This window comes from Desmodus rotundus, chromosome 12 (assembly GCF_022682495.2).
Source record: "Desmodus rotundus isolate HL8 chromosome 12, HLdesRot8A.1, whole genome shotgun sequence".
NCBI lineage: Eukaryota > Metazoa > Chordata > Mammalia > Chiroptera > Phyllostomidae > Desmodus > Desmodus rotundus.
The window spans coordinates 33,944,204-33,956,965 of NC_071398.1; the positions used below are offsets into that span (position 1 = coordinate 33,944,204).

The 12,762-nt window shown below is 52.8% G+C and overlaps 1 protein-coding gene across 1 annotated transcript; it reads right to left on the reverse strand.

Annotated features, from left to right (window-relative positions):
- Positions 1 to 1,408: 1,408 nt before the first annotated feature.
- On the reverse strand, positions 1,409 to 11,854 carry USF2 (upstream transcription factor 2, c-fos interacting). The gene is made up of 10 exons (XM_053914416.1): positions 11,759 to 11,854; positions 11,447 to 11,493; positions 11,220 to 11,338; positions 10,874 to 11,074; positions 10,299 to 10,449; positions 10,089 to 10,176; positions 9,744 to 9,802; positions 2,412 to 2,506; positions 2,149 to 2,277; positions 1,409 to 2,055 (listed from the first exon to the last, which is right to left on the reverse strand). Exons 1-10 carry the CDS (start codon positions 11,818 to 11,820, stop codon positions 1,966 to 1,968), a joined length of 1,041 nt encoding a protein of 346 aa, XP_053770391.1. The 5' UTR covers positions 11,821 to 11,854; the 3' UTR covers positions 1,409 to 1,965.
- Between the last annotated feature and the right edge of the window lie 908 nt (positions 11,855 to 12,762).

A 12,762-nucleotide genomic window follows, 5' to 3' on the forward strand; every position in this document is an offset into this window, starting at 1 on the left:
CACTGCTGCCTCTTAGAAGCCCGCCATATCCACCCTTGTTTTCCTCACTTAACAGGAGAGGAACTGAAGGAAAAGACTGGGGCACTGCCCAAGCCAGAGGCACAGCTGGCATTCCAAACTAGGCAGCCTGTGACCATCAGGCTTTCCTGCCTCCCCAAAACAAGGGGGCACAGTGGGGTGTACTAGACCTGGCTCATGCTGGCTCAATGGAGCTACTGTGCACCTCATCCCACCTCCACCTTGTGTCGGTACCCTGACCCCAGCAGTGGGATATGCACACCACAGACATCAACCAACACTACAAACCAGGGTGCTTTTTGGAGAGCTGGTCCCCTAGAACACCACTGGATAAGATGATGAACCAAGGCTGCCTGACTGTCCTAGCCATTCCTTGCACCATGGGTAGTTGGTGCACATAACCCAGAGGGTCCACAAAACTTGATTTCAGAGTTGGGGCTTTGGCCATTTTGTCTGACTCATTCTAGGATCATCCACTGTCAACCCCATCATTAGAGCCTGGAGATGCTGTTGCCAAGGAATGAAAGCTTCTCCCCTGCCATGAATGGTAGCCAAGCTCACTCAAAAGCACAAGAATGGGGCACCCCTGGGGAGGAAAGGCAGCTCCCTGCCATCTGCCTCCTTATTCACTCTACGTTGGGCTCTTCCTGCTGCCCACATCCTTGCTCTAAGATGGCCTCATACAGAGGAATGGCCAGGAAAAGGAGACAGGGCTCTCAGAGGGAAGGAACCAGCTGGGGGCATTTTGGGTACACACAGGGTGAACTCAGCAAGGTGATGACTGGCAGGCCTAGACCCTGGCCGTGGATGGAGCTGCATGCTCAGCTGCAGGGAGATGCAGAGGCAGCCCCCAGCCCTGCCTGGCGTCACTGCACCTCCACTCAGGCTGGGTTTCATCATCAGCCAGGGGCAGGGGTCACAGCACAGGCGCCAGAGACACAGTGCAAGGCGACAGGCTGACGGGCCAAGCCTGGCTTCTTGGCTATCTGCCTTCCTTGGGGGTGGGGGGCTCAAGGCCAGGCCCCACCATTGGCTGGTGCAGAGGGAAGGGCTTCAGCCCAGAAGGGCAGGGCCAGGAGTCAGTCCCGTTTTTAGAAACTGGTGACACAGGAGACCCCAGCCTCTCCTCCAAAACCAGGGGTCCTTGACCCAACCTCTCCCCGCCCCCACACCACATATACACACCTGGGGCCTCAAAGAGAAGGTTCTTTCTTCAATTCCTCCATCCATCTATCCATCCATCCATCCATCCATCCGGGGACCATGCAGTACAGGGTGGCAGGGACTGACACAAAGCCACCAACACAACAGTGGAAGCCCTGCCCTCACAGAGCTCTGAAGAGACCCCGTGCCCCTGCCCACACCTGAGATGGACAGATACACAACCAGACAAGGCGGGGCCACATGGGGCCAGTTTATTGCAGTTAAATACCTCTCTATTTTTTGTCCATTTCTCCATAAAGAAAATTAAAACACACACACACACGCCCAAAGGGAAGCAGGAATCCAGAAACAAGAGGTGGGGTGGGACATGGCCTCCCTGCTTAGGTCCAGGTCCCAAGGATGGCCCCCCAAGGGCTCCCCCTCCTTCCCATAAGCACCATATCAGTACCTCTAGAGACCAAGGTGGCAGCGGGGTATGGCAAGGCCTCTGTCCTCCTCCCTTTTGCCTCTAGGTGAGACCACTAGAAGTGCTGGGGCTTAGTGGGGCCCAGGAGAAGGGACACAGATGGGGGAGGGAGGATATCACTTCCACATTGAGGAGAGCGGTGGGTGCTTATCCACAGAAATGCATTACTTCTCCCCATTTTTTTTTTTTTTTTTGTTAAAAATCTACTATAAAAAAACGCAGCTGGGGGAGGGGCGTCTGTCCCTCTCTGTGCTAAGGGCTGGGGAAAGGGGCAGCAGAGGCCCAGAGGAGGGCCCTGCTGCATGATGGGGTGGGCGTCACTGCCGGTTGCTCTCGCCCACCATCTCCAAGTTGTGCTGCTGCAGCTGGGCGCGAAGCACGGCGTTCTCATTCTTCAGCTCCTCAATCTGGCAGACATGACAGGGGATAAGGAGCCAGGGATAGCTCTCCGCACCTTGGGGTCCAGGGCTCTCCACCCAGCTCCCAGCCCTGGTACTCACCTGTTGCCTCAAGAGCTCATTGTCCATTTGCAGCCGCTCAGCCTCCTTGAAGGTCTCCTGCATGCGCTGGTTGGTCTGGCGTAGCTCCCGAATGTAGTCGCAGGCCTTCGACAGGATTCCTCCTTTACTCTGGGGGTGGGGGGAGGTGGGGAAGAGCATTAGAGCGAAGGCTGCCTGCTGGCCTCTGCCCACTGGCTCATCCCAGGACAACTCCCATGTCCAGTGGGCAGGCAGACTTTCTGGGAGGGGCCGGGGGCACTTACCGCTCCCGTCTTGCTATTGTCTGCGTTACAATCTGGAATGATTTTTGAAAGTTGGACGATCCAGTTGTTGATCTTGTCCCTCCGCCGCCGCTCCACTGCAAGAATGACAGCAGTAGTGACAGCTAGGTTTACAGTGCTTCCTGTGCACCTAGGCGATTTGCCTCCTGAGGCAGGTGCCGGCAGAACCCAGGCTGCCAAGGCAGAGGGTAGGCCCTGGGCAAGGTCACACTGCTAGCAAATACAGGGTCAAGATCTAAACACAGGTGGCAGGTTCCATGCCTGCGTCACACTGCTTCTCAAGAGGAACAAAGGAAGTCTCACTCTCAAGCACCGTATTTTGCTCTATATACTGAGCTCCTGTGTATAATGCACACCCATGTTTTTGGCCCAAACTTTCAGGAAAATTTTTTTTTTAATCAATTATTTATTTATTTGTATTTACAAACAAAACCAATTGTTGTATTCTATGATATCATTTTACATACAGATATTGTTTTGCTTTCTAGAGTTACACTTTTAACACATAAGCACAAATAACAGAATTAAAAACATTTGTTAGATATGGAGTTAGTACTACCCATATACAATGCGCACCCTTATTTTTCCCTCAAAAATTTGGGTAAAGAAGTGCACATTATACATAGCAAATACTGTACCTTTAAAGGAGAATCAACAATGGGAAACTGAGTTCATTTTGTTTGCTTGTTAAAAATTTGAGCCAACACTTAAAAATTAGGGTATTACACATAGTAATTAACATCTTTTGAGAAAAGAACTGTGGCGAGAGTGGGTATGTATGCTTGAGAGGCAAGAATGGGCAGAGGCCGTCCACACGGAACCAAGTACCCTCTCTGGTCCCCACAGCCCCTGCATTTGATTCACCAGGTCTCTCCAAAGCTCTGGCCCCCATGATTCTCTCTCTTCATCTTTAAAATCAGTCTCACCACGTCTCATCCTTGTTGAAAACCCGTCTCTAGAGAGCTGGCAGCAAGTCCCAGATACCCAGAATGGCACTTATGGCTCACAGGGGCCTGGCCCATCAGGGCACTGGATCACCCAGGAACTACATGAACACTATCCTGAAGGACAGGAATGGCAAACCAACAGAAGATTTCACTTGAAAAAAATCCAGACTTGTGATTTCCATAAAACACCATAACCTCTCTCTGCCAGGCAAGTTCAGCGGCAGCCGCCCCCTTCAGATAGGGCATGCCTTCCCTCTGGCTTCTCCCCTGGCCAACACATCCTGAGCTTATGACAGCTGCCTAGGGTCTGCCTTCATTGAAGCCTGAGACCCCTGGTTTGGGGCCAACTGAAGCAAACCTGACCCAGCCCTTCCTTACCTTCCAACCCCAGTCCTAGGCACTGATGGGGACAGAAAGAAAGCCTAGTTATCCCCAACTCTCATTCACAATCAGTCCCCTGCCAGGATGGCCCATGGACAAATGCAGGTGTGTCTGTGGAGAGGAGACTGGGCCTACACGTAGGATTTAGAAAGAAGGGCGAGAAGATATTTTCTCAGGGTTGGGTAGTGCTGATGATAGGTTGGGGAGGGGCAAAGGGTTGAGAAAGGAGGGGTGGGCCAAGAGAATGCCCTTCAATACTCACCTCCTGAGGCCAGTGCCACCCCTGACCCTGGTGTTCCCTCAAAGAACACACCTGGCCACTAACAGACAAATCCCACTGTCTTCTCCTGGCACTTGGTTTTGTCCATTCATTGCTGGCCAGTCCTTCCGAGTGCTCCCCGACTCTGGCTTGGGTGGCAACACCCTTTTATGTGGAGGACTCTCCCCCTCCCTGGCCCTTCTTCCTCCCTCGTTCTCTTCTTTCCTCAGAAACCTCCCCAATATCATGACAAGAACAGTGCTCAGTAAGTAGAGAGCTCCGTCTGACCCCAGCCCTGGGCCCCACTGCTGTCGGGGTGAGAAGAACTTTTCCTTTAAGGACAGCCATGTCTGTCTTAGTCTCTGGCAACTCTGTGGTCAAAAGCTACAGCACAGCCAAGAGTGCAGCCAGGCCCGGCAGCACAGCCAGCACTTCCCTCAGCAGCATGCACGCTCCATGCCGGAGGTTTCGGCTGAGGAACTCAGTAGCAGATGGCTTCTTGGTTTCTTTCCCCACCCTCATGCAGTCCAGCATTCATGAGCCTGGGCACCCAGGCTGCAGCTGTATCTCCCATGTACTCCTGATTTCAAGCCACCAGGGGACAAGCACAGGGGATGTGGCACATCTCCAGTTTGCATTTACTTCTCAAAAATGTATTGCCTGCCCTATTGTGGGCACAGCACTCTGAGAGGCTGGAGTCCAAGGTAAACTCAATCTCTGTCCTGCTGGCACTCACTGTGAAGTACAGGTGAACAGGTGATAGTGATACCAACACTAAAGGAAATGTGTCATAACTGAAGGTTGTGCCAAGTGCCTGGGGAAATCCAGGGTAGAGGAATGATTTCCACGTGGGATGGGGTGGGGTGTAGCTTCAAAAACTTAGAGAGAACACATCTGGGCTAGTTTCAGAGGGAAGCAGCATTAGGCAGACAGGTGTCAAAATCCCAGAAGCAGTAACATGGAAATACTGGGGGGGAAGCGGGGAGGGCATGGAACATGGTGGTAAGACAACATAAAACCAGGTTGTGAAGGCTTTGAATGCCCTGCTAATTGGTCTGGACCTCATCTCTTACTAGGGGTCTAGGCCCTTGAGTCTGGAACCTTTCATTAAGCAGGTGGTAATGTGGTCAGACCTGTGGTTTGGGAAGACCATTTTGGCACATTTGAAATGGAGGAAAACCATGAAGAAGACCAACGCCATGCATGTGTATTCCACAGAAGTGCTTCAGTTATACCCATACGATATTTAAAACTCAGTTTACAAGTGAAATCTGCCAGGATTGAAGGGAGAAATGAACAAATTCAAAAATATACTTGGAGATGTCAACACTCCTCTCAGAAACTGACAGAACAAGTAGACAAAAAAAGCCAGGATAGGAAACCTGAACGCTGTTAACCAACCTGATCTGGCTGACACCAAGGGAACACTGTAACAGCAGCGGACACGTCTTCTTTCAAGTGCACACGGACACTTTCACTCAGATAGACCATATTCGGGGCCATATAATAAGCCTTAATAAATCTCAGAGAACTAAAATTATATAGAGTATAATAAAATTAAATTAAAAACCAAGCTATGGCTGGTGTGGCTCAGTGGACTGGGTGCCAGCCAGCGAACCAAAGAGTCGTCAATTCGATTCCCAGTCAGGGCACACGCCTGGGTTGCAAGCCAGGTTCCCGGATGGGGGTGTGTAAGAGGCAACCACATGCTGATGTTTCTCTCCCTCTCTTTCTCCTTTCCCTTTCCCTCTCTAAAAATAAATAAAGAAAATCTTTTAAAAAATCAATAATACACATCTAAAAAGCCCGTAATATCTGGACATTAAGCAATACACTTCTAAGTAACCCAGGAGTCAAAGAAGAATCACAAGGAAAACTGGAAAGTGTTTTGAATTGAATAATAATGAAAACACAACATATCCAAGTGGGGTGTAGTTAAAGAAAGTATTAGAGTGAAATTTATAACTAGGAAAGTTTGTATCAGGAAAAAAGAAGTTTAATTTTTAAGAAGTAGGGGACCCCCCCCCCCCAGCAAATTAAGCCCAAACTAAGTAGAAGGAATGAATTAGTAACATTAAGAGTGAAAACTAATGGAAAAGATGAAGAAAAAGCAATCCCATCCAGCATGTAAAAATCAGATTTCACATAAAGATCTGGATTTCTGGCTACTCAAGAGGTTCTCCCAACAGTGGACCCAAATACTGTGATGGCAGCAATGGGCTGGGGCTGCAAAGGTCACCCATCAGGCAGGAAGGACACACATGCCCCAGTTCACTGAGGGGCCTGGAGATGGGTTCCCACTGTACCAAGAAGTGGTGGGAAAGATGCAAGGAGAAAAGAGAGGCTAATTTAGAGTCCACTTCAGCACAGAACCTCAGGTTTTGGGGATGTGAGGGAAGAAGGGGGCACAGCTGAAGGCGGTCTGGCTTTAAGTTCTGGCTTGGATAGTTGTGCCAGGGGTGATTTTTGCTTCACTGGAACAAGAAACGTTGCATGGGAGCCTCTGGGGAAGGGAGACAGCAGGTTCTGTTTTGGTCACGTTGAGTGTGAGGTGTCTCAAGGACATCCAGAAATGCAAGTTCTAAATGAGTAGTTCAAAATGAGTCTGGAGTTCAAGAAAGCCCCAGAGGGACATGGAAGAGCAGGTCTCACCTTTTTGAAGTCACACAGGAGAAATCCAGCAGAACCTCCTCCCAGAGAAACAATGAACCCCTACAACTGGGGATGGGGCTTTGGAGATAATGACAATCCCTGGGCCTAACATTTCACTCTCCTGAGGCTGACCTGAGAGGGGGCCAGACCTTAAGAAACACCAAGAGCCAAAGCAGTTTCCCATACTTGGCTAATGGAAGAAATCACTTGGGGAACTTGTCAAAATACAGACTCTTGGGCCTTCCTCTGACCTACTCATTGAGAACCCTGTGAGGACAGCCCTGGAGACCTTGATTATTAATGACCTTCTTGGAGTGTTTGGGGAGCCCTGGGAGAAGGAAAGAAAGGTAAAAAGTGTAGGAGATTCAGAACAGGTGGGGAAGAAAGGATCATTACCAAAAGGAGAGGAATAGGCAGGGTCAGATGCTTGGAGTGCATATAGCAAAGGAAGCCAGTGGATTTGGCAACGAGGTCATCTTTGAATGACCTTAAATGGACCCATTTTGGCAGAGGAAAGAGCCAGTCTGCCAAGGGTACAGGATGGGTAGAAGGTGGCACAAATACTCTGCAGGAGAGGCAGGATAAACTTGGATGGTAAGGGCAAGGTCATAAAAAAAACTGCTTTTTGTAGGAGAAAGATTTCAGACTGTTTCCAGTTGGATTAATCCAGTGAGGGACAGAGAGTGAGAAAGTGACGATGGTTTGCTGCGGTCTCACTGAGGGGTACACCACACTGCCAGGGAGACCAACATGTCTCAGCTTGCTGTATCTTCACTATGAGCCTCTGCAGGAGTCGGGTTAACATCGCCCTACAGATGACTAAATAGGCGCAGAAATTAAGAACCAGTCTGAAAGTTGGGATCAAAAAACTGCGGTACATTTACATGACAGAATACTATGCAACGGAAAGAAATAAGGAGCTCCTACCCTTTGTGACAGTTTGGATGGATCTGGAGAGCATTATGCTAAGTGAAATAAGCCAGGTGGTGAAAGACAAATACCATATGATTTCACCTATAAGTGGAACCTAATCAACAAAACAAACAAGCAAGCAAACTATAACCAACGACATTGAAATTAAGAACTGACAGTGACCAGAGGGGAGGTGGGAGGGGATAATGGGGGGAAAAGGAGGAAGGGTTGTCAGGAACATGTATAAAGGACACATGGACAAAACCAAGGCGGGGGATTGAGGGTGGGGAGTGGGGATGGCTGGGGTGGGGGGAAAATGGAGACAACTGTATTTGAACAATAAAGAAATAAATATATATATAAAAAAAGAACCAGTCTGAAGTCACATGACATAAGCAGCAAAGACAGAACTACTGGGTAGCGTACAGGAGGACCCTCAAACTTGCCGTACCCAAAAGCAAAGCTCAGACTCATCCCCTCCCTCTTCAAACCAACCTGACCCCATCATGAAAACCTGGTTCTTCAACCTTGGAATTTTCTCCCCATTGGCCCCCCACCCTCCATGCCCTGTCCTGTCTCTGACAAGATGTCTGCAGTCACCTCCTATTTTTCTAGCCTCAGGTAACCCTTACTATTTAGCGCCATACACAAACCTCTCCGCTGGTTTCCCCTCAAACTAAAATAAAAATCCAAGAGCAGAAATACTGGAGGGCCTCATACAAGGCCCCACATGACCTGGCCTTGACCAATTCTCCCACAAGCCTGCCAACTTCCTCTTTCCTTTCCTGAATTCTGCTGTTCTTTAAACATGCCGAGTCTATTCTGGCTCAGGCCTGGGTGTTAACACTTGCTCATCCCTCTGCCTGGAACTTTCCCCCAGTACTTGGCTGGCCCATTCCTTAAGATCCATTCAGGCCTTTGCTCCAATGTCACCTCTCAGAGGCCTACACTGCCACCATTACCCTCCATCTCCTTGCCCAGCTTTATCTTCCTTCATGCTATCTGGTATCTTATTGTAGCTTTGTGTAATTTCTGTTTTTCCCACTCCAATAAACACTACAAGAGCCAAGACCTCACCTGTCTGATTACCCACTGTATCTGAGAACTTGAAACAGGGGCTGGCACATAGCACAAAAGTGCTGAATGAATGCTTCAATTTAGTGAGCTGCTTAGCTAATAGCTGCACAAGCCCATCCCCAATCGAGTACCTTTAGGATTCTGGGGCCTCACCCTGGCATGCAGGGCCTTCCTTGACTCTCCTGGCTTCCCTCCTAAGCACTCCACGTGGAACCTCTGCAACAACCAAGCCAGCACCCTCCAAAGAAACTTGACTCCTCTCTGCCTTCACTCTTCCAGGCTGTGCTCCCCTCTGACCGACAGGCCCTCCCAAAGACCACCTCCCTGGGGAAATATCACCTGATCCCCCAGTGTTCAGTCAGACACTAGCCTGAACTCCTAAGCCTCCCTGACACTCCACACCAAGCCCCATACTTGGCCCAGAGCACATGTTGCTCAGCTTGGAATCCACCTTCAGAAAATATTTTCTGAAGGACAGTTGTTTGGATGTTAAGTACTCCCCTTGACCTGAATGCTGCTATGTCTACCACAGTGGCTACTCATTGGGGGTAGGGTTGAGGTGGGAAACTAGGGGACAGCAAAGAGGGACAAAATGACCTCTGAGTAGATCGGTGCTTATGGGAAGGGCAGGATGCTTCAATGTTGGCTAGCCAGAAACTTAGCTTCCTTCATTTCAGCTTCAGATGCACTATCAGCCCAGAGTTACTTCTGGAAGCCAGGCAGGCAGGGAAATGGCAGACTGGCACACAACAGCCAACAATGGAGAGGCAGATCCAGGAAAGCCAGATCAATCCAATTTTTCAAGAGGAGCAGGAAATCCTTATGTGAATGTGAAACCTGCCATTTTAGATGTCGGCCATTAATTCAAAATCAGTAGCCAGGATGACAAAACACGTTCTAGTCCATGACTCCTGCTTGCACATTCCAGACAATAAACTCCCCCCACCTGTTTCTACTTTTCCGGCATTCGAAAAGTGCCTCTCTCGTGCTCATAGTGTGCCTGGTGACCTGACTCCACATACCAGGCTTGGCTGTGCCTGTGAAGCTGAGGCCTGGGCTGGCCCTGGGGCTCCACCTTGACCTTACCTTCATTGTGCTGAGCTCGCCTTCTCTCATCCCGTGGTGTTCTAGTTCCATCAATTTTTCTACAAGAAGAAAAAAATGGGCACATGTTATCTCAGGCCCCATTTGTCTGAGCATTTATTAAGGAGTCAAATCTGAAAATGACCTTTGCAAGACATGTCCACATGCAGAAAGAGGAAACGATACTTTCTTTATACTAAAGAAACAGAAACAGACCAAAAAATAAACCAAGTGCCTGCTGTGTCCTCAACTGCTTGGCTTGTATTCTACAAAACCTTCCCTTCCTTCGGCCCCACACCAGGCCCTCCCAGTGTCCCCTGCTCCTGGGCCCAGGTCTCCTGCACATACGGGGAGTAAGGGTGTGTCCGGGGTGCAATTGTCCTTTGTGTTCCTGTCTGAAGCACATCCTGGGGCGTCATCATGACATAGAACTGGCCTGTAGGGAAATCAGGGGTTAGTGCTAGAGTCAAGGGCAGAGTCAGAAATGGCTGGGGGCTCCCTCCCTGCTAGGCCTGTTGCCTCCCCAGCCTTCCACCTCAGCCCCCTTCCTCCTTTTACCTCCAGCCTGCAAGCTCTGGTCTGTGGTCTGTACTGACACAGCCGTGGTATCTCCCACACTGGACGCTGGGAAATAGGCAAATCGTGCCTCCCCACTAACAGCCTCAGCTGCTGGGCTGCCGCCATTGCTGAAGGGATTTTGGATTACAGCCTGGGGAGTAGGAGGACACAGAGGCCACCCTTAGCCATCTTGTTCCCCAACCCATCCCCTTGTTGTCCTGTTTGATGGAAACTGCATCCACTGTGGAGAATGAGCAGCCCCTCTATATGAGCCATTCTGCCTACGTCTCAGATAACACTGGATCTCACAGACACTCAGCAATCATTTAGTAAACAGGATTAATTTTTTACTTTTAAGAGACTTTTCTACTACCATCATTTCTAATTTAGAAATGAAAAGACCAACCCCCACCCCAAAAACAAAAACGATGTTCCAAAAATCTTGCCCATGGTTTCACTACGCAGAACAGGAATTTAACCCACACAACCAGACAGCCTGAAAGCAGTATCTATGTCGGACATGCCCCACCCACTGGGGCTTCCCAAAATCATAGTCAGTGTTGCTGACCACCTACCAGTGGGAAGGGTGCCGCGGGACCTGGGGGCACAGAGGCAGCGGCGGGACCGGGGCGTTGGGCTGCCCCATCCACACCCACCTGGGTCACAGCCTGCTGCCCCCCCGCAAAGGCAGCCGTAGACACGACGCTGACGGCACCTGCTGTGTCGCCCTGGCCATCCAGCTGACCATCAGTCACCTGGACTACTCGGTATGTCACCTGCAGGGGGCGGCAGAGCAGCGAGACCAGCGCTAGAACCCAGGCAGGGCCCAAGTCGGAGTCCCTCCCAATCCTCCAGTTCGACCCTCCGCTCGCCCCTCCACTTGCCACCACCCCCTCACCGGGGTTCACGGCCCAGTCTCACCTGTCCTCCATTATTCTCTGTGCGAAACTGGTACTGGATGTTGTGGTCGCCGAACGCCGCCTGCTGGACGCTGGCGATGGCCACCGCCGTCTGCTCCTCCGCCCCAGGGCCGTCCCCGCCTACGGTCGAAGGAGGGTAGGGGGATGGTCAGCGGTCGAGAAGGCCCGGACTCCCCCTGGGTCCTCCCGGGCGCAGGCCTCAGCCCGGTGGGCCCCGCGAGCACTCACCCTCCTGCAGCTCGACGCCCTCCTCTGCCTCGGGTCCCTTGTCGTGACTGCAAGGAAGGCGGGAAGAGAAGGTCAGGGCCGCCCGCACCCCCGCCCCTTTGCTCAGGTGCAGGTCACCGACCCTGCCCGGCCCTTTCTAGGGCTGAGGCACCGCTAGGACCCGAGCCGGGGGTATTAGCACGTTCCCCCCTCCCTCGCGGCCTCCATTTTGAGCTGGGCCCGGCGGTCGCTCCGGATCATGGCGGCCCGGCCGCCCGGTCGAAGGGCCAGAGTCAGGACGCGCGGGGGCACGGACCAGCCAGGTGCCCTTACCTGGCGGCGGCAGCAGCGGTGGCCGAGGCAGCGGGATCCAGACCCGGGTCCAGCATGTCCATGGGGGGGTGGGGGCGGGGGGGGGGCGCGGGGCCCAGGGGGAGGGGAGGGGAGGGGTGGGATGGGGTGGGGTAGGGTGGGGAGGGGAGGGAGGGGAGGGGGCGGGCGGCCGGGGGGGCCCCCGAGCCCGGCGCTCACGCCGCGCGGCAGGAGGGGACGGAGGAGACACGGGAACCGCTCGCGCTGATCACGGGGACAAACAGTGGGGTCATGTGAGGAGGAGATGCCGCCGCCGCCGCCGCCGCTGCCGCTTTTCCTGCAGCCGCTGCCACCTCCGCCCGCCCTCCTGCCGGCTCGCGGCGGCTCTAGGCTCCGGGACGCAACGCGGTCGCCCCCCGCCCGCTGCACGCGGCCCTCAGGCCTCCTTTCCCGAGCCGCCGCCGCCGCGACTTTTTTTTTTTTTTTTAACCCGGCCCGCCCTGGCCGGCCGCCGCCTCTCCCTTAGATGTGCGGCTCGAGCGTCAGCCGCCCGGCCTGGCCCAGTCCGATGGCGAATCGCTGCTGCAGCGGCCCCTGCTTTCTATTTTTTCCTCCTTTTTTTTCTTCCTTTACTTGTGCTGCGCGCGCGCGCGCGCGGCGGCGGCGGCGGCAGCGCGAGCCCCGGGCCGACGCGCGCGGGGGGGGGCGGGGAGGGAGGATAACCCCCGGGGGACGCGCACGCTGTTTGTCTCGGATGGCGGCCGGGCGCGCGCCGGCCTGAGTGTCTGTGGGACCCGGGGTCGCTGCCACTCCCCGGGGCCGCCCGGGTGGAATGCGGCCCCGGATGGAACGCCGGGGACCAAAGCAGACTGGGGTTTGGAGACTAGTCAGGAGCTGGGGGAAAAAGTGAATGGAGTGGAACGGGAGAGGAGCGCGCATGCGCGTTCCCAGAACTCAGGCTAAACCACGCGAAAGCAGAAGCCCAGGAGCGCATGCGCACGTCGGGCGGGGTTGGAGCGCGCACG

Coding starts and splice junctions, on each gene's coding strand:
- USF2 (XM_053914416.1), bottom strand. CDS start 11,820: ATGGACATGCTGGACCCGGGTCTGGATCCCGCTGCCTCGGCCACCGCT. Junction 11,494..11,758: donor ACCGCTGCTGCCGCCGCCAG/GTAAGGGCACCT, acceptor CCTTCCTTGCAG/TCACGACAAGGGACCCGAGG. Junction 9,803..10,088: donor CGGACACACCCTTACTCCCC/GTATGTGCAGGA, acceptor TTCTTCTTGTAG/AAAAATTGATGGAACTAGAA.